We start from the raw sequence: 18691 nt of genomic DNA, 5'->3' as shown, positions 1-18691 counted from the left end.
ATTTGAATCAAAACCAGAAAACAATCAAGCATAGCAATCAGCTGAACTGCAATGAAAGGAACAATAATTTACAGTGAAGAAAAAGATCCAAAAATCTGTAAACAGGCAACACTCTAAAATCAGGCACAACCTTTGAACATATTGTAAGTGCAGTATCAAAGCAAAACCATACAAAGGAGTGAGGAAGACCAAGAAAGCATCAAATTAAGGAAGTGGGGAAAATCCCATACGGTAGCAGAATATCTAGGTCTGTGAGATGGATCGATCTGAGGTTCGGTTACCCACCAATTTGTTTCTTATAAAGTTTTGAGTGACACTTGAAAATATTCATTACACTGCCACTGGGGCTGCAACAGAGTATAATAAAGGCACCACAGATGCCCCAGAGCTCGTCAAGTGACTAATACTGAAGATAAACTGAACAGTTCTCTTCCACACAATTTAATCATGCAAATGATTTATTTTACAAGTCCCTACTTTCTCAAGTGCATATAAAAATAACACTGAAGCGCAAAGATAAACATTGCTTAAGCTTTAAATCAAAGAATAAAATAGGATTAGCAGTGACCTGACACGGGAAGATACCTCTAAACAACAAATAACCACACAAGTGATAAAAAACTGGCAGTATATATCAAAAAGAGAAAAAAAGTGCAAACTGCACATACCATGATTTGTTGAATATTTATATACCACAAAACACAATAAATTTGATAAACTCTGTATCAGAAATACAACTATGTACTCATTAGTTAGAATTCTCTTTCCATTTATCTCATAAACTTTATCTACACTAACACATTCAAAACATTAATCTTTGTTGTAAATGATATCCCACCATCCAAAAAACTTCAAACCTGGATTAACAAAAAATATTGAAAAGTTAAGATGGCGGTTTAAATGCTTCAGGTGTTCTACATAGTCTTCACCCACTTGAGTATAAGGCACCGAATGTTCACACAACCATGTAAAATTGTCACTCTTCAACTTACACATCATGTTGATTTGAATGTCAGTTACTTTGTCTGAACATTGAGCCTTTATGTGGATTTCTACACTTTGTCATTTTGTGGTAGGTTTGTATTGATAACACCAAATCTCATCACCAGTGATAATTGTTTCACTCAAGTGACAGGAGTTGTTCATGCATCGTGTTTGTTTGGGAGTCAAGGTGTACAGGACAAACTATACACACACTTTTCTCTTCTTCAAAACATTGTGGAGAATATCTTTCAACACTTGATTTAGAAATGTTGCTCGACAGCAATTTGTGACATGGCCATGCTGACACATTACAGCTGCACACCCACTACCTAACATTGCCTGGTCAAAAACACGTCTATTGTTTACTGTTGTCAGTTAAAGCTGCCAAATAGTTAGTTCAACGATGTCACTTCATGCCAGGAATAAAACCAGTTTCGGAACTTTTTGGACTGATGGTGTATATCTTATATCTACACAGATATTTACCTGTTCTTCAGTAAAATTTTTCCATGGCCCTAATAAGAAGCTGGTTATGAAAGGTTCAGATGGCCTGAACTCTTTCAGGAATCCAAAGGAACACAGCAAAAGTGATGTCTTTGCCCACAGTTCCATATCTCCATACACAGGATAACAGCTGTTAAAAATTACAGTGAAATTAGTTAACAAGAAGAGATTATAAGTTTTTGTTTCCATGACAAAAAACTACAGAATAAGTTCCTTCAATGATACAACAGGCAAAGGCAACAGTGGCAGACTACTTCTATAAAGTACATTAAAAACCAATTATGGCTACTGCTAATTTAATCAATCACATTGATAATTATTTGAATTACTTCTACATTGTGGCTACAAAGTCTTTGGTGACTGAATCCTCCAATAAAAAGTTATCAGTCAATTTACTGTGTCAAGTTAACCGAGAATGTTTTACCCATCTCTAGATTACATTTAATACAAATATCATTGTCAACCATAATTTATATCCTTTAGTCCAATTACTTCAACAAATCACAGGAGTGGCTAGTAAGGTACTTCTGAGGAAAGTAGAAAATTACAGATAGAATAAAGTACCACAACCAAAATCCCAGAAATGTGGCCTTATCCTCATCATTCTCATCCTGACCTCTAAATCCATGCCCATCCTTTCCAACCTTCCCTACCTCACCTTCTTTGTCCTTGATGAAGGAACTAATAGTTCTAAAAGCTAGAAACAGTTTCTTTTCCACTTTTAAATTACAAAGGTTGCAAAAAAACAGAAGTTCATGCTTGAACATAAATGTAGATGATAGCCAAGCCTGCAGGTTGCACTTTTGTATTTGTCAGTGAATGACACTCGTATAGTGTCCTTCATACATTGCTAGTGTCAGTCATCATTGGAACACTGTTCTGGGTAGCTGTCAGTGCATTATGTCACAGTCATGTGAATCTGAATGTGGGTCATTTGTTGGAGACCGTATGGTGGGTGCTTCCATAACCAAGGTAGCTGAAGTGTTTGGTGTTATTACGTAGATTTTTCTCGCGTTGTAAATGTTTATGCTCTTCAAGGGTATGCAGTGAGATTTCATCATCCTGACAACACGATATTACTGAGGTCCAACTGGCCACCACGTTCAGGTGAGTTGCACTATCACTTGAAGATGGCGGCCTGTTGGACCATAGAAATATCATGTTGTCAGGATGGTGAAATCTGGCTGCTTACCCATGAAGAACACAAAGTGTTTGGTGTGTCAAGAGACATTGTATTGAAGATTTATACTGCATAAATGGTCATCATCTGGACAAAAATGTGTGTTAAGTGATTGTGAAATATGGTCACTGAAGAGGACTGTGATGAAAAGTACGACGACAACTGCAAAATTCACTGCGGAACTGAATGTTGCAACAGAAACCATCTCAGTTCTGAAACAAAACAAAGGGAGCTCATATGCAGGGAATCTGAGAGCAAGCTGGAATCCCAGAACCTCATCAATGGTGCATATGCCCATAAAAGGAAAATGTTGTGCCACATTTGTACAAAATTGGAGGTCATTGATGAAGATGATAAACTGTAAAAATCCCAAAATGGAGCCTTATGGCACTGCACATTTTAATGTGTCCCAGTCAGATAGCCACTATGCTTTATCAAAGAGTCAAAATATATTATAAGCGGCCAAAAGGGATCAAAAACATAAAAGAACCGTACAAACTTAAAACATATATTAAAGAGTAGGCTAATCACAAAAATATAGTTTTTATTCCATTAAAGAGTTTATGCAACATGAAATTATTACAAATAAATAAGCAGGTTGCCCAATTACAAAGGAAACAAAAATGATGGATAAGCTTGTAAGCAACAAAATACATTGCAGTTTGTAATTTACTCCATGAAATAGGAAACCAAGGTGTTTTATCGGAGAAGTCTTATGATTCATTCCTCTAGTTTGTTCAGGCTCTTCTGTTTTATGTAATGCAGTGATAAATTGTGCATATGAATATTTGTAAAATGAATTGATTTTGTATAACCTGTTTTCATTATCATCTTACGTACCTCTATTATAAATGATGCATACAGGTGAGTGAAATGATGACAGCCATACAAAGAAACTTATCTATGAATGTTGTTGTTGTTGTTGTTGTTGTGGTCTTCAGTCCTGAGACTGGTTTGATGCAGCTCTCCATGCTACTCTATCCTGTGCAAGCTTTTTCATCTCCCAGTACCTACTGCAACCTACATCCTTCTGAATCTGCTTAGTGTATTCATCTCTTGGTCTCCCTCTACGATTTTTACCCTCCACACTGCACTCCAATACTAAATTGGTGATCCCTTGATGCCTCAGAACATGTCCTACCAACCGATCCCTTCTTCTGGTCAAGTTGTGCCACAAACTTCTCTTCTCCCCAATCCTATTCAATACTTCCTCATTTGTTATGTGATCTACCCATCTAATCTTCAGCATTCTTATGTAGCACCACATTTCGAAAGCTTCTATTCTCTTCTTGTCCAAACTATTTATCGTCCATGTTTCACTTCCATACATGGCTACACTCCATACGAATACTTTCAGAAATGACTTCCTGACACTTAAATCAACACTGGATGTTAACAAATTTCTCTTCTTCAGAAACGCTTTCCTTGCCATTGCCAGCCTACATTTTATATCCTCTCTACTTCGACCATCATCAGTTATTTTGCTCCCCAAATAGCAAAACTCCTTTACTACTTTAAGTGCCTCATTTCCTAATCTAATTCCCTCAGCATCACCCGACTTAATTAGACTACATTCCATTATCCTTGTTTTGCTTTTGTTGATGTTCATCTTATATCCTCCTTTCAAGACACTGTCCATTCCATTCAACTGCTCTTCCAAGTCCTTTGCTGTCTCTGACAGAATTACAATGTCATTGCCGAACCTCAAAGTTTTTATTTCTTCTCCATGAATTTTAATACCTACTCCGAATTTTTCTTTTGTTTCCTTTACTGCTTGCTCAATATACAGATTGAACAACATCGGGGAGAGGCTACAACCCTGTCTTACTCCCTTCCCAACCACTGCTTCCCTTTCATGTCCCTCGACACTTATAACTGCCATCTGGTTTCTGTACAAATTGTAAATAGCCTTTTGCTCCCTGTATTTTACCCCTGCCACCTTTAGAATTTGAAAGAGAGTATTCCAGTCAACATTGTCAAAAGCTTTCTCTAAGTCTACAAATGCTAGAAATGTAGGTTTGCTTTTCCTTAATCTTTCTTCTAAGATAAGTCGTAAGGTCAGTATTGCCTCACATGTTCCAGTGTTTCTACGGAATCCAAACTGATCTTCCCCGAGGTTGGCTTCTACTAGTTTTTCCATTCGTCTGTAAAGAATTCGTGTTGGTATTTTGCAGCTGTGACTTATTAAACTGATAGTTCGGTAATTTTCACATCTGTCAACACCTACTTTCTTTGGGATTGGAACTATTATATTCTTCTTGAAGTCTGAGGGTATTTCGGCTGTTTCATACATCTTGCTCACCAGATGGTAGAGTTTTGTCATGACTGGCTCTCCCAAGACTCAGGTCTTTCAGTGCTCTGTCAAACTCTTCACGCAGTATCATATCTCCCATTTCATCTTCATCTACATCACTTCCATTTCCATAATATTGTCCTCAAGTACATCGCCCTTGTATAGACCCTCTATATACTCCTTCCACCTTTCTGCTTTCTCTTCTTTGCTTAGAACTGAGTTTCCATCTGAGCTCTTGATATTCATACAAGTCGTTCTCTTATCTCCAAAGGTCTCTTTAATTTTCCTGTAGGCAGTATCTATCTTACCCCTAGTGAGATAGGCCTCTACATCCTTACATTTGTCCTCTAGCCATCCCTGCTTAACCATTTTGCACTTCCTGTCGATCTCTTTTTTGAGACGTTTGTATTCCTTTTTGCCTGCTTCATTTACTGCATTTTTATATTTTCTCCTTTCATCAATTAAATTCAATATTTCTTCTGTTACCCAAGGATTTCTACTAGCCCTCGTCTTTTTACCTACTTGATCCTCTGCTGCCTTCGCTACTTCATCCCTCAAAGCTACCCATTCTTCTTCTACTGTATTTCTTTCCCCCATTCCTGCCAATTGTTCCCTTATGCTCTCCCTGAAACTCTGTACAACCTCTGGTTCTTTCAGTTTATCCAGGTCCCATATCCTTAAATTCCCACCTTTTTGCAGTTTCTTCAGTTTTAATCTACAGGTCATAACCAATAGATTGTGGTCAGAGTCCACATCTGCCCCTGGAAATGTCTTACAATTTAAAACCTGGTTCCTAAATCTCTGTCTTACCATTATATAATCTATCTGATACCTTTTAGTATCTCCAGGATTCTTCCATGTATACAACCTTCTTTTATGATTCTTGAACCAAGTGTTAGCTATGATTAAGTTATGCTCTGTGCAAAATTCAACCAGACGGCTTCCTCTTTCATTTCTTAGCCCCAATCCATATTCACCTACTATGTTTCCTTCTCTCCCATTTCCTACTGTCGAATTCCAGTCACCCATGACTATTAAATTTTCGTCTCCCTTCACTACCTGAATAATTTCTTTTATCTCATCATACATTTCTTCAATTTCTTCGTCATCTGCACACCTAGTTGGCATATAAACTTGTACTACTGTAGTAAGCATGGGCTTCATGTCTATCTTGGCCACTATAATACGTTCACTATGCTGTTTGTAGTAGCTTACCCGCACTCCTACTTTTTTATTCATTATTAAACCTACTCCTGCATTACCCCTATTTGATTTTGTATTTATAACCATGTAATCACCTGACCAGAAGTCTTGTTCCTCCTGCCACCGAACTTCACTAATTCCCACTATATCTAACTTCAACCTATCCATTTCCCTTTTTAAATTTTCTAATCTACCTGCCCGATTAAGGGATCAGACATTCCACACTCCGATCCGTAGAACGCCAGTTTTCTTTCTCCTGATAACGACATCCTCTTGAGTAGTCCCCGCCCGGAGATCCGAATGGGGGACTATTTTACCTCCGGAATATTTTACCCAAGAGGACTCCATCATCATTTAATCATACAGTAAAGATGCATGCCCTCGGGAAAAATTACAGCTGTAGTTTCCCCTTGCTTTCAGCCGTTTGCAGTACCAGCACAGCAAGGCCGTTTTGTTATTGTTACAAGGCCAAATCAGTCAATCATCCAGAATGTTGCCCTTGCAACTACTGAAAAGGCTGCTGCCCCTCTTCAGGAACCACATGTTTGTCTGGCCTCTCAACAGATACCCCTCTGTTGTGGTTGCACCTACGGTACGGCTATCTGTATCGCCGAGGCATGCAAGCGTCCCCACCAACGGCAAGGTCCATGGTTCATGGGGGGGTATCTATGAATGAATGAATAAAAATAACTTAATAAATAAAAAACAAACGAGACCTTCAAAACAAACCCACACTTTCTGTCACATGTTTATCCAGCGCTCAGAAAAAGTTGTTTTAGAAAAGTCATAACTTTCCTTTGCATGATTGAAAAATTCTGTAACTTGAGATTTTCCACTACCAATATATGTGCCTGTAATGTATTAAAATTTCATTAATATCGGACATTTACATTCCAAGCTATATAGTTTCAATATGAGCAGATCATAGCGAAGATGCCAAAAATCAGACAATCCTTACTACAAAATACAATAAAAATATATATATTGAACTTTAAAACGAAGACTGCTCCATATAGCCTAATCCAGAATAAACCAAGAAAAATACTGGTGCAACTCACTTTACGATAGGTCTATTGGTTTGCTTCTAATTAAAGCTTAAACTTGAGTCTCCATAATAATAATAATAATAAATTTAAAAAAAAAAAATCTGATAGTTGTTCAACAATCGCCACACACCCCAAGTCATGATGACCTTGGAGCTGAGAACACACTTCAGGCAGCTGTTAATGTTTTATCCACAATCACTGAGGGATATAATCTGCATGTATCTTCAAAGAAAAAAGACATTATGGCTTTCAGGGAGCTTTCAGGAGCTAGGAGCCAATCCCTGTCAAAGTAATAACAAAGTATTATATATAAAAACAAAGATGAGGTGACTTACCGAACAAAAGCGCTGGCAGGTCGATAGACACACAAACAAACACAAACATACACACAAAATTCAAGCTTTCGCAACAAACTGTTGCCTCATTGGGAAGAGGGAAGGAGAGGGGAAGACGAAAGGAAGTGGGTTTTAAAGGAGAGGGTAAGGAGTCATTCCAATCCCGGGAGCGGAAAGACTTACCTTAGGGGGAAAAAAGGACAGGTATACACTCGCACACACGCACATATCCATCCACACATACAGATGAGGCAACAGTTTGTTGCGAAAGCTTGAATTTTGTGTGTATGTTTGTGTTTGTTTGTGTGTCTATCGACCTGCCAGCGCTTTTGTTCGGTAAGTCACCTCATCTTTGTTTTTATATATAATTTTTCCCACGTGGAATGTTTCCTTCCATTATATTAATAACAAAGTATTATATATAAAAACAAAGATGAGGTGACTTACCGAACGAAAGCGCTGGCAGGTCGATAGACACACAAACAAACACAAACATACACACAAAATTCAAGCTTTCGCAACAAACTGTTGCCTCATCGGGAAAGAGGGAAGGAGAGGGAAAGACGAAAGGAAGTGGGTTTTAAGGGAGAGGGTAAGGAGTCATTCCAATCCCGGGAGCGGAAAGTCTTACCTTAGGGGGAAAAAAGGACAGGTATACACTCGCGCACACACACACATATCCATCCACACATACATCCAGACATCTGCTTGTGTCTGTATGTGTGGATGGATATGTGTGTGTGTGCGCGCGAGTGTATACCTGTCCTTTTTTCCCCCCTAAGGTAAGACTTTCCGCTCCCGGGATTGGAATGACTCCTTACCCTCTCCCTTAAAACCCACTTCCTTTCGTCTTTCCCTCTCCTTCCCTCTTTCCCGATGAGGCAACAGTTTGTTGCGAAAGCTTGAATTTTGTGTGTATGTTTGTGTTTGTTTGTGTGTCTATCGACCTGCCAGCGCTTTCGTTCGGTAAGTCACCTCATCTTTGTTTTTAAATATAATTTTTCCCACGTGGAATGTTTCCCTCTATTATATTAATAACAAAGTATCTCATTCATGATAGAAATGGATGCACAAAAGAAAGCAGAAAGATTTCATTATGTTAACAGAACAGTATATAGAACCTCAGGAACTAAAGTAAGAAAGAAAATTCTCTCTAAGTTCTACAAAACATTTGGAAGTCAATAATTGCCTGTAACAAAAAGAAATGAATAAAAAATACAAGCATTGGAGATGTTATTTCTAAGAAGTGTAGCTTGGTACACACTAACAGGAGGATGAATGCTGACATCAAAGAAGACAGGGAATGAAAAGCTTAAATGAGTAGATTAAGGAATGCAGGAACAACTGAATGGACAATGTCACAAGAATGGAAGATGACAGAATACATGAAATAATGATGAATTATTACCCAGTGGGCATAATGCCTTTAAGAAGACCGAGGAAAAGGTGTAAAGATCAATAATTTCAATCAAGAGGATGTAACAGGCAAATACCTGATACATCCAGGCAAAAGATATGATTTTTTTTAAGTTACTGTGAAGTAATAAGTTTTGAAGTTACATATAAAACCTGCAGATTTCTGAACCTTCCATTTGGGGTGGAGAATTTAGGACTTCCCTTGATGGATCAGGGGTGCACTACACAAGTGAAATAACTGAAGCAGGTACTAGGTAGCTGAGAACCTGTGGAGTGCACATGGGTCTGTTTTAGGCTAGGTCAGAGTTTGAGATCCTCTGATGGATGCTCGCCAGTCAGTATGCAAAGAGCAAAATCAGACTGTGCAATAAGCAAAGACAAACTGATTGCCAAAATTTTAACTGTATGTTGTCGAAGTATTCATAATAAACTTCCTGAATTTGTTGTCCTCCAAGAAAGTTGTCATGCTAAAATTATTCTTGAAACCAAGAGTTGACTTACACCCAAAGTAGGGACCTCCAAAATATGTAATGTACTTAGAAAAGACAGGTTACACACTGTATGAGGGAACAGTGTTCATTGCAATTGACAAAACTGTTGCCTCTATCGAGGTTATCATTGAGTCTAACTGTGAAGCTATCTGGATGTAATTGGACTAGCTGAACCCACATCAATTATCGGATGCGCGAAACTGCAGTGGGAGGAGACAGTAGCCACGTGTGTACGAGTCGTACTTGAGCAAAAGAGTGTGTGCTTTTTCTGTCTCAAAGCTTGAATGTTGGCAGTCTTTTCATTGTGCCTGTCTGACTCAATGTCTCCTCTGTATAGTGACTCATGACCATTTGATACCATTCCACATAAAAGGCAACAAAGCAATACAAATAACTACAGAGGTGTATATCTCTAGGACTGGATGTACAAGATGTTCTCCAGAATATTAAATGGTAGGTTTAAACAGTCACTACAGTTAGAAGTTGGTGAGAGTATAGATCCTGGGGTAGCTGCACACAACAAACCATCACTTTAAAATTAGTTGTGGCATATAGCAGGAAACAAGCTTCTCACAATGATCTTTGCAATTTTAACACTGCATATGACTATGTCCACGAAACTTCACTGTTGAAAATCCTAAGAAATTTCACACCACACCCAAAATTATTCAAAATGATGGAACTCACATTAACCACCAAAAAGAGTACATTTTAGAGGATAATTTTCAGATCCATTTTCCATAAAAACAGGTTTAAGACATGGAGACTACTTGTAACCACCTCTCTTCAACTGTGCACTGGAATATACTCTGCCATGCTGAAAAGTAATGCCACCATATTTTTTAGATGAAACTCTCAAAGCTTTTCAAATATGGTCAACATTATTAACATTCTACATCTTCTCATATTTGCAGCTCTCTACTGCCAAAGGGTTCCAAATTTTAGCACGCAATATGGTGGTGTGTAATGTAACTATTTTGGTGCATGAGAAACATCATGCTGTAATTGATGTTTCTTACCACATAAAACGTTCATCCACACATGGAGCATCCTCTCCTTTAGCTTGACAATGTCGGACACAATTGAGTGCTCTGACATCTGCAACAATCTGATACCTCGAGTTCACTGACATCTATCATCCTCCATACAGTACTGATTTGGCTCCATCCAGTTTTCATCTGTTTCCAAAACTTAAAGAACACCCTTGAGGACTTCACTTTGATAGTGATGAAGCAGTGCAAGCAGAGATGAGGTTGTGGCTCAGTCTACATAGTCAAACATTCTATAGCGACAGTATCAACAAACAGGTCACTCGCTGGGAGCTATGCGTTCATCTGGCTGACTGTGTTGAGAAATTAGAATGCGGACATGAAGAACAAAGATGTAGAATGTTAAGAACTCTTGCTTTACTGAAAATGCTTTATGAGCTTCCACATAAAAAATTCAGAGGCATTAATTTTCAGCATGTCCTCGGACAATGAGAGAGAGAGAATGGTGCAAGGTTAACCAAAAGCACATCAATATTTGAAGACCATAAGAGGACACAAATTTTAAACTGCTCACGATTCACGAAGTGTCTGTGTCATTAAGAAGAATCGTGCAATATTTCTTCAGACATACAGGCACGTCTCAAGGAACAGGCACTGAAGTGAATAAAGCCATTATGAAATACACAAAAGGTATTTGCAGTTGCAAATACTAACAACAATTAGAAGTACGAGGAAAAGATGACATGGAAAATCTGCGTCAGTCCAGGACTTGAACCAGATTTCCTGCTTTACACAAGAGGTCACCTTACCCACTTTGGCCATCCACGCACGACTCATTGCGAGACCCGAGCTTCCGTATGTCATTGTTCCTGCAGGACTGTTTGAACTCTTAGACGCATTATGTAATTCCCGTACAGAAGAGGACATTTTAATTGGAAGTCACTGCCCAGTATCAGTGGATAGATACAATATTGTATTGTCTGTATTGTTAAGAACAATGCAATATTCCTGCGAACATGTATGCATGTCTGAAGGAAAAAGCATTGCGGCGACTACAGCTGTTATGAAATACGTGAACTGTACTTCAGCAGCATCCACAACAGTCAACCGCTTATTTGTTTTGTTTTGAGGCGCAAAAGCAACTGGGGTCAAACGAGCCCAAGTCAAAACTATAGAACATGAAGATGGAGAGGAGTTAAAAAACAACTACACTCCTGGAAATGGAAAAAAGAACACATTGACACCAGTGTGTCAGACCCACCATACTTGCTCCGGACACTGCGAGAGGGCTGTGCAAGCAATGATCACACGCACGGCACAGCGGACACACCAAGAACCGCGGTGTTGGCCGTCGAATGGCGCTAGCTGCGCAGCATTTGTGCACCGCCGCCGTCAGTGTCAGCCAGTTCGCCGTGGCATACGGAGCTCCATCGCAGTCTTTAACACTGGTAGCATGCCGCGACAGCGTGGACGTGAACCGTATGTGCAGTTGACGGACTTTGAGCGAGGGCGTATAGTGGGCATGCGGGAGGCCGGGTGGACGTACCGCCGAATTGCTCAACACGTGGGGCGTGAGGTCTCCACAGTACATCGATGTTGTCGCCAGTGGTCGGCGGAAGGTGCACGTGCCCGTCGACCTGGGACCGGACCGCAGCGACGCACGGATGCACGCCAAGACTGTAGGATCCTACGCAGTGCCGTAGGGGACCGCACCGCCACTTCCCAGCAAATTAGGGACACTGTTGCTCCTGGGGTATCGGCGAGGACCATTCGCAACCGTCTCCATGAAGCTGGGCTACGGTCCCGCACACCGTTAGGCCGTCTTCCGCTCACGCCCCAACATCGTGCAGCCCGCCTCCAGTGGTGTCGCGACAGGCGTGAATGGAGGGACGAATGGAGACGTGTCATCTTCAGCGATGAGAGTCGCTTCTGCCTTGGTGCCAATGATGGTCGTATGCGTGTTTGGTGCCGTGCAGGTGAGCGCCACAATCAGGACTGCATACGACCGAGGCACACAGGGCCAACACCCGGCATCATGGTGTGGGGAGCGTCTCCTACACTGGCCGTACACCACTGGTGATCGTCGAGGGGACACTGAATAGTGCACGGTACATCCAAACCGTCATCGAACCCATCGTTCTACCATTCCTAGACCGGCAAGGGAACTTGCTGTTCCAACAAGACAATGCACGTCCGCATGTATCCCGTGCCACCCAACGTGCTCTAGAAGGTGTAAGTCAACTACCCTGGCCAGCAAGATCTCCGTATCTGTCCCCCATTGAGCATGTTTGGGACTGGATAAAGCGTTGTCTCACGCGGTCTGCACGTCCAGCACGAACGCTGGTCCAACTGAGGTGCCAGGTGGAAATGGCATGGCAAGCCGTTCCACAGGACTACATCCAGCATCTCTACGATCGTCTCCATGGGAGAACAGCAGCCTGCATTGCTGCGAAAGGTGGATATACACTGTACTAGTGCCGACATTATGCATGCTCTGTTGCCTGTGTCTATGTGCCTATGGTTCTGTCAGTGTGATCATGTGATGTATCTGACCCCAGGAATGTGTCAATAAAGTTTCCCCTTCCTGGGACAATGAATTCACGGTGTTCTTATTTCAATTTCCAGGAGTGTATATGTCAATCCCAACTGACATAAGAGAGGAGACAGCTAAAAACAGGGATGTGGAGAAAGGGCTACAAAACACACCATACAGAAACAGAGATCCAATACTAAAAATTAAATGGCCTTCGCCATAATGCTTTGATGGATAAAACACAAAACGCGGTCGACAGCCCATGCGTCATTTGCCAAAACAGCCAATAACTCAGACGGCAAACCCATGCGAGAATGCAAAAGATTAAAAAATGGGCATTCCGTCAGGAAGTGGTGGACAGTTAAGACTTTGGCACAATGTGTACAAAGTGGTGGGGGAGCACCACTTATCAAATGATGATGGCCAAAAAGGCAGAGCCCAATTCGCAACCTAGTTAAAATCACCTCCTCCCTGCGGGAGGGCCGAGAGGATGTCATCCAAGCCACTGGGAGAGGCTTAATAATCCAGAGCTTATTCCCATGAAGGGAGGGCAAATGGTGATGCCAAAGAGACACCACCTCCTGACAGATGGCAACACAGAGGAGGAAATACAGGAAACTAGTGGGCTGCGGTATGAAGACTGAAGCTTTGGCAGCAGCATCAGGAGCCTCATTTCCTGGTTCCTGGCAGACCCACATGACCAGGAACCCACAAACATCACAGTGGCTCCACGAAGAGTGAGCAAGTGACAGTTTTTCTGGAACCTTTGCACTAAGGGATGGGTGGGGTACAGTGCACATAGGCTTTGAAGGGCATTGAGAAAGTCTGAGCAGAGGACACAACTGAAACATCTATGTCGCCAGATGTACTCTGTGGCCTGATACAGGGCGAAGAGCACAGCTGTAAATAGTGAGCAGTGCGCTGGAAGCTGATATCAAAAGACACGGGCGCCAATGACGAAGGCACACCCGACAACACGGTCATTCAGAGACATCAGTGTACACAAAGGTACTACCGCGAAGTTCAGTGTGATGTTCGTGAAACTAAAGGCGATACAGTGAGACTGGAGTAGTGTCCTTAGGAAGCAAATGAAGGCCAAGGTTAACACAGGCTGTTTCACGAAGCCAAAATGGTGAAGGGTTCACACTCTCTGGGAAAGTTGCAGGTAGTGTGAAGTTAAGCCACCGGAGCAAATGCTTTTTTTTTTTGTTATGATTTTAGGACACAAAACTGCTACGGTCATTAGTGCCCGGTCTGTGACTTAAGAAAAGCTAAAAAACGAAACTGGAAACCAGCAGCAATGGGAGCAAAGCTCAAAAAAGTGGGGAAACCAAAAACAGAAAGAAAGCTTAAAAAAACACTATAGAAAGGGGGTTGTTTGTCCCCAAAAAGGCTTCAAATGACTGACATCATCTCACTGGCACTAATGAACTCGAGAACACGATCGGCTCATCGCATGTCACCTGCTAAAATGAAAGATATATCAGGCGACAGCTGTAGACGGGCGCATAATGGAGTAAAATAGGGGCACTCAAGTAAAAGGTGTCTCACCATCCACAGTTGAGAACAGTGGGGACAGAGTGGGGGAGGATCGCCGCTTAAAAGGTGTCGATGGCTAAAAAGACAGTGCCCTATCCGGAGTCTAGTTAAAATTACCTCCTCCCGATGACGAGTTTGGGCGGAAGAGGTCCAAGCACAGGGAAGAGCTTTCACGTCCCGCAATTTATTATTGGGAAGTGTCGACCAATGTGCGTGCCATAAAAGAGCAACACAACAACATAAAACACTCCGTAGATCGGCAAAGGGAATCATGCGAATAGCTGGCCGAAGAAGAGAGACTGCAGCCTTGGCTGCTATATTGGCCGCCTCATTTCCACAGATACCAACATGTCCTGGGATCCAGAGGAATGCCACAGAGACGCCCCCCAAGTGGAGCAAGTGGAGGCAGTCCTGAATCCTGTGGACCAGAGGGTGGACAGGGTAGAGAGCTTGGAGACTGAGGAGAAAGCTGAGAGAGTCTGAGCAGATAACATACTGTATCCGCTGATGGCGACGGATGTATTAGACAGCCTGGAGAACAGCGTAAAGCTCCGCAGTATAAACTGAACACTGGTCAGGAAGCGGAAATCGATTTGGGGTGTTGCCAACAATATAGGCACTCCCAACACCAAACGATGTTTTTGAGCCATCAGTGTAAATAAATGTGGCATCCTTCATTTGTGCACAGAGAGCAGCAAATGCCCGATGATAAACAAGAGAAGGGGAACCATCCTTGGGAAACTGACAAAGGTCATGGAGCAGGCAGGTCTGGGGCCGGAGCTAAAGCGGTGCTGTACCCCAAGTTGTCAAGAAAGTTTTAGGAAAGTGGAAGGAAAGAGAATGGAGCAGTTGACGGAAGCAGACTCCCGGTGGTAGTAGGGAGGAATGACGGCCAGCATACCCTAAATCCAAGGAGACGTCGAAAAAAATGTCATGGGCTGGATTTGCAGGCATGGAAGACAGATGGCTAGCATAATGACTCAGAAGGACAGCTCGCCGATTGGACAGTGGAGGTTCAGCACTCTCAGCATACAGGCTTTCCATAGGGCTGGCGTAAAAAGCTCCAGACACTAAACGTAATCCACGGTGATGGATAGAGTCGAGACGCCGAAGAATAGACAGTCGAGCAGAGGAGTAAACTATGCTGCCATAGTCCAATTTCGAGTGCACTAAGGCGCGATAGAGGCGGAGAAGGACCACTCTGTCCGCTCCCCAGGACACAGAGGGTGTTAAGGGATCGCAGACTGCGAGCCAAAAGCTAGGAAACGTAGGAGGACCAGCACAGTGTTCTGTCAAACATAAGACCCAAGAATTTAGCGACGTCCATGAATGGAAGGTTGATAGGGCCTAGATGTAAGGAAGGCGGAAGAAACTCTGTACGATGCCAAAAATTAACACAAACGGTCTTACTGGGAGAAAAGCCGGTTTCGATGCTCCAAGAGTGGAAGCGATCGAGACATCCTTGAAGATGACGTTCAAGTAGGCTGGTCCGTTGAGAGCTGTAGTAGATTGCAAAATCGTCCACAAAGAGGGAGCCTGAGACATTAGGAAGGAGACACTCCATAATTGGATTTATGGCAATGGCAAACAGTACAACACTTAGCACGGAGCCCTGGGGTATGCCGTTTTCTTGGGAGAAGGTATGGGAGAGAGTAGTGTTCACCCGCACTTTAAATGTGCGCTCTGCCATAAATTCACGAAGAAAAAGGGGCAGCCGGCCTCGAAAGCCCCAAGAGAACAGTGTCTGGAGGATGCCTGTCCTCCAACAGGTTTCGTATGCTCTCACCAGATCAAAAAATATCGCTACTGTTTGGCGTTTCTGGAGAAAATTGTTCATGATATAAGTGGAGAGAGCAACATGATGGTCAAATGCAGAACGATGCTTTCAGAAACCACATTGGGCAGGTGTTAAAAGACTGTGGGACTCCAGCCTCCAGGCTAAATGGCAATTCACAATACGCTCCAAAACCTTACACACACTACTCGTGAGAGAAATGGGGCGATAGCTAGAGGGGAGAGGTTTGTCCTCTCCAGGTTTCGGAACAGGAACAACGATAGCTTCCCGCCATCGTCTGGGAAAACTGTTGGTTAAAATTCGATTATAAAGGCGAAGGAGGTAATGCAGACTATGGTATGATAAATGCAGCAACATTTGTATGTGGATACCATCTGGTCCTGGGGCAGAACAGTGAGAAGAAGAGAGTGCAAGTTGGAGTTCCCGCATGGAGAAAACAGTATTGTAGCTTTCGCAGTTTTGAGAGAAAGCAAGAGGTTGCACTTCTGCTGCACGTTTCTTCGGGAGAAACGCTGGCGGGTAATTTGAAGAGCTTGAAATCTCAGCAAAGTGTTGACCCAATGAGTTAGAAATTGCGACGGGGTCCACTAATTTATCATGCATGACAGTGAGCCCAGAGACCGGGAAGAAACTAGGCGCTCCAGATAACTGCCGAATCCGACTCCAAACTTCCGAGGAGGGAGTGAAAGTGTTAAATGAGCTAGTAAAGAATTCCCAGCTTGCCTTCTTGCTATCGCAGATGACACAACGGCATCACGCACGGAACTGCTTATAGCGGATACAGTTGGCCAAAGTAGGATGATGTCTGAAAACGCAAAGAGCACATCGCCGCTCACGTATTGCGTCATGGCACGCCTCGTTCCACCAAGGAACTGGGGGGCACCGGGGCAATTCAGAGGTGCGAGGCTGTAAGAATAACTTCTGTAATATGAGTGACCTCATCGTCGATGCTAAGAAAGTGACAGTCATCGAATGTCGCTAGAGACGAGAAAAGTGTCCAATTGGCTTGGGCAAACTTCCAGCATCTCGGGCCCATATATGGCAGTTGTGGCTGCAATTGAAGGACACATAGAAAGTGGTCACTCGAGTGTGTATCAGCAAGAGCAAACCATTCGAAGCGCCGAGCTAGCGGAACAGTACCGACCGAAAGGTCCAAATGAGAGAAATTTGTCATGGAGGCAGACAAAAACGTAGGGTCCCCAGTGTTGAGGCAAACAAGATCTGCTTGGTGGAAGACGTCTATCAATAGTGAGCCGTGCGGACAAGGATGCGGAGATCCACCAAGCGGGTGGTGGGCATTGAAGTCCCCAACCAGCAAATAGGGGGAGGGGGGGGGGGGGCAGAAGCTGACCAAGAAGATGAAGGAGATCAGCTCGTGCCATTGGTGTGGACGATGGAATGTAGACAGTACAAAGAGAGAAGGTTTATCCAGAAAGGAAAAGACAGACAGCGACATCTTGGAAGGAAGTGTTTAAGTGGATTGGGTGATAATGGAGAGTATCATGGAGAAGAATCACGAGTCCTCCATGTGCTGGACTGCCTTCAACAGAGGGAAGATCAAATCGGACTGACTGAAAATGGGGGAAAACAAAGCGGTCGTGGGGACGCAGCTTTGTTTCCTGAAGACAGAAGATGACTGGCGAGTAGGATCGTAAGAGGATCGACAATTCATCCCGAGTGGCTCGAATGCCACGGATATTCCAATGGATAATAGACATAGGGTGGACAGAAAATGGAAGAATGTGACCAAGGTTGCCCTCAACTCAACAACTGCTCAGAGCATGCAACCAACAGCGTGGAAAGGCAGTTAGCCGAAGGCAGAAGATGTTGATCCATAGGTTGTTCGGGAGCAGCTCCTGCCACCAGTGATCAGCCGGTTGATCGGCCACCAGCAGTGCGCCTCGGCGACACAGAAGTCGGCCAAGGGCGGTTACCGCTAGGCGGTGCTATAGATGAGACATGCCGTGGCGGAGAAGGAGAGGAACTGGGTTTATTATTAGCCTTTTTGGAAACAAAATGTTAAGATGAAGGAGGAACCGATGGTTGTGAAATTGGGGTACGTAAAAAATCTTCACGAGTAGGCTCTTTTTTGGAAGTTGGGGTGTCTGACTTTTGGGGCTAGAGATTTAGCAGATTCCGATGAAGGGTGAGCCATAGAGTGAGCAGGTGAGAGTGGGGAGGTTGAACGGGCGATCTTTGCGCTGGTCGATCTGACAACCGTGGCATTAAAGGTGAGATCACAAGTCTGAGTGGCTGCCTCCTTTGTTGGCCGAGGAGAGGCAAGGACAGTGCTGTATTTACCTGTGTGAGGCACAGTGGGCTTTTGACTGACAAACAACTTTCGAGCAGCAAAGGTCGACACCTTTTCCCCTTCACTCTGATT

General features: G+C 42.9%; 1 protein-coding gene across 10 annotated transcripts in view; it reads right to left on the bottom strand.

Moving 5' to 3' along the window:
- LOC126456768 (thiamine transporter 1-like) overlaps nucleotides 1-18691 on the bottom strand; it is a 619041-nt gene that overhangs the window by 406297 nt on the left and 194053 nt on the right. For 9 of the 10 annotated variants that reach the window (XR_007585386.1, XM_050092528.1, XM_050092526.1 and 6 more), the window contains exon 2: nucleotides 1471-1618. Coding sequence is in view for 8 of the 10 variants with exons in the window: in XM_050092526.1 (XP_049948483.1) it covers nucleotides 1471-1618 (148 nt within the window). In the remaining 2 variants the exon portion in view is untranslated. Of the gene's footprint in view, nucleotides 1-1470; nucleotides 1619-18691 lie in introns of those variants that run through there. The other variant, XM_050092532.1, reaches the window with a different exon arrangement.

Source organism: Schistocerca serialis, chromosome 2 (assembly GCF_023864345.2).
Source record: "Schistocerca serialis cubense isolate TAMUIC-IGC-003099 chromosome 2, iqSchSeri2.2, whole genome shotgun sequence".
In the NCBI taxonomy this organism is placed as follows: domain Eukaryota; kingdom Metazoa; phylum Arthropoda; class Insecta; order Orthoptera; family Acrididae; genus Schistocerca; species Schistocerca serialis.
The sequence above is the reverse complement of the archived record's forward strand: the minus strand, read 5'-3'. Positions and strand labels throughout refer to the sequence as shown.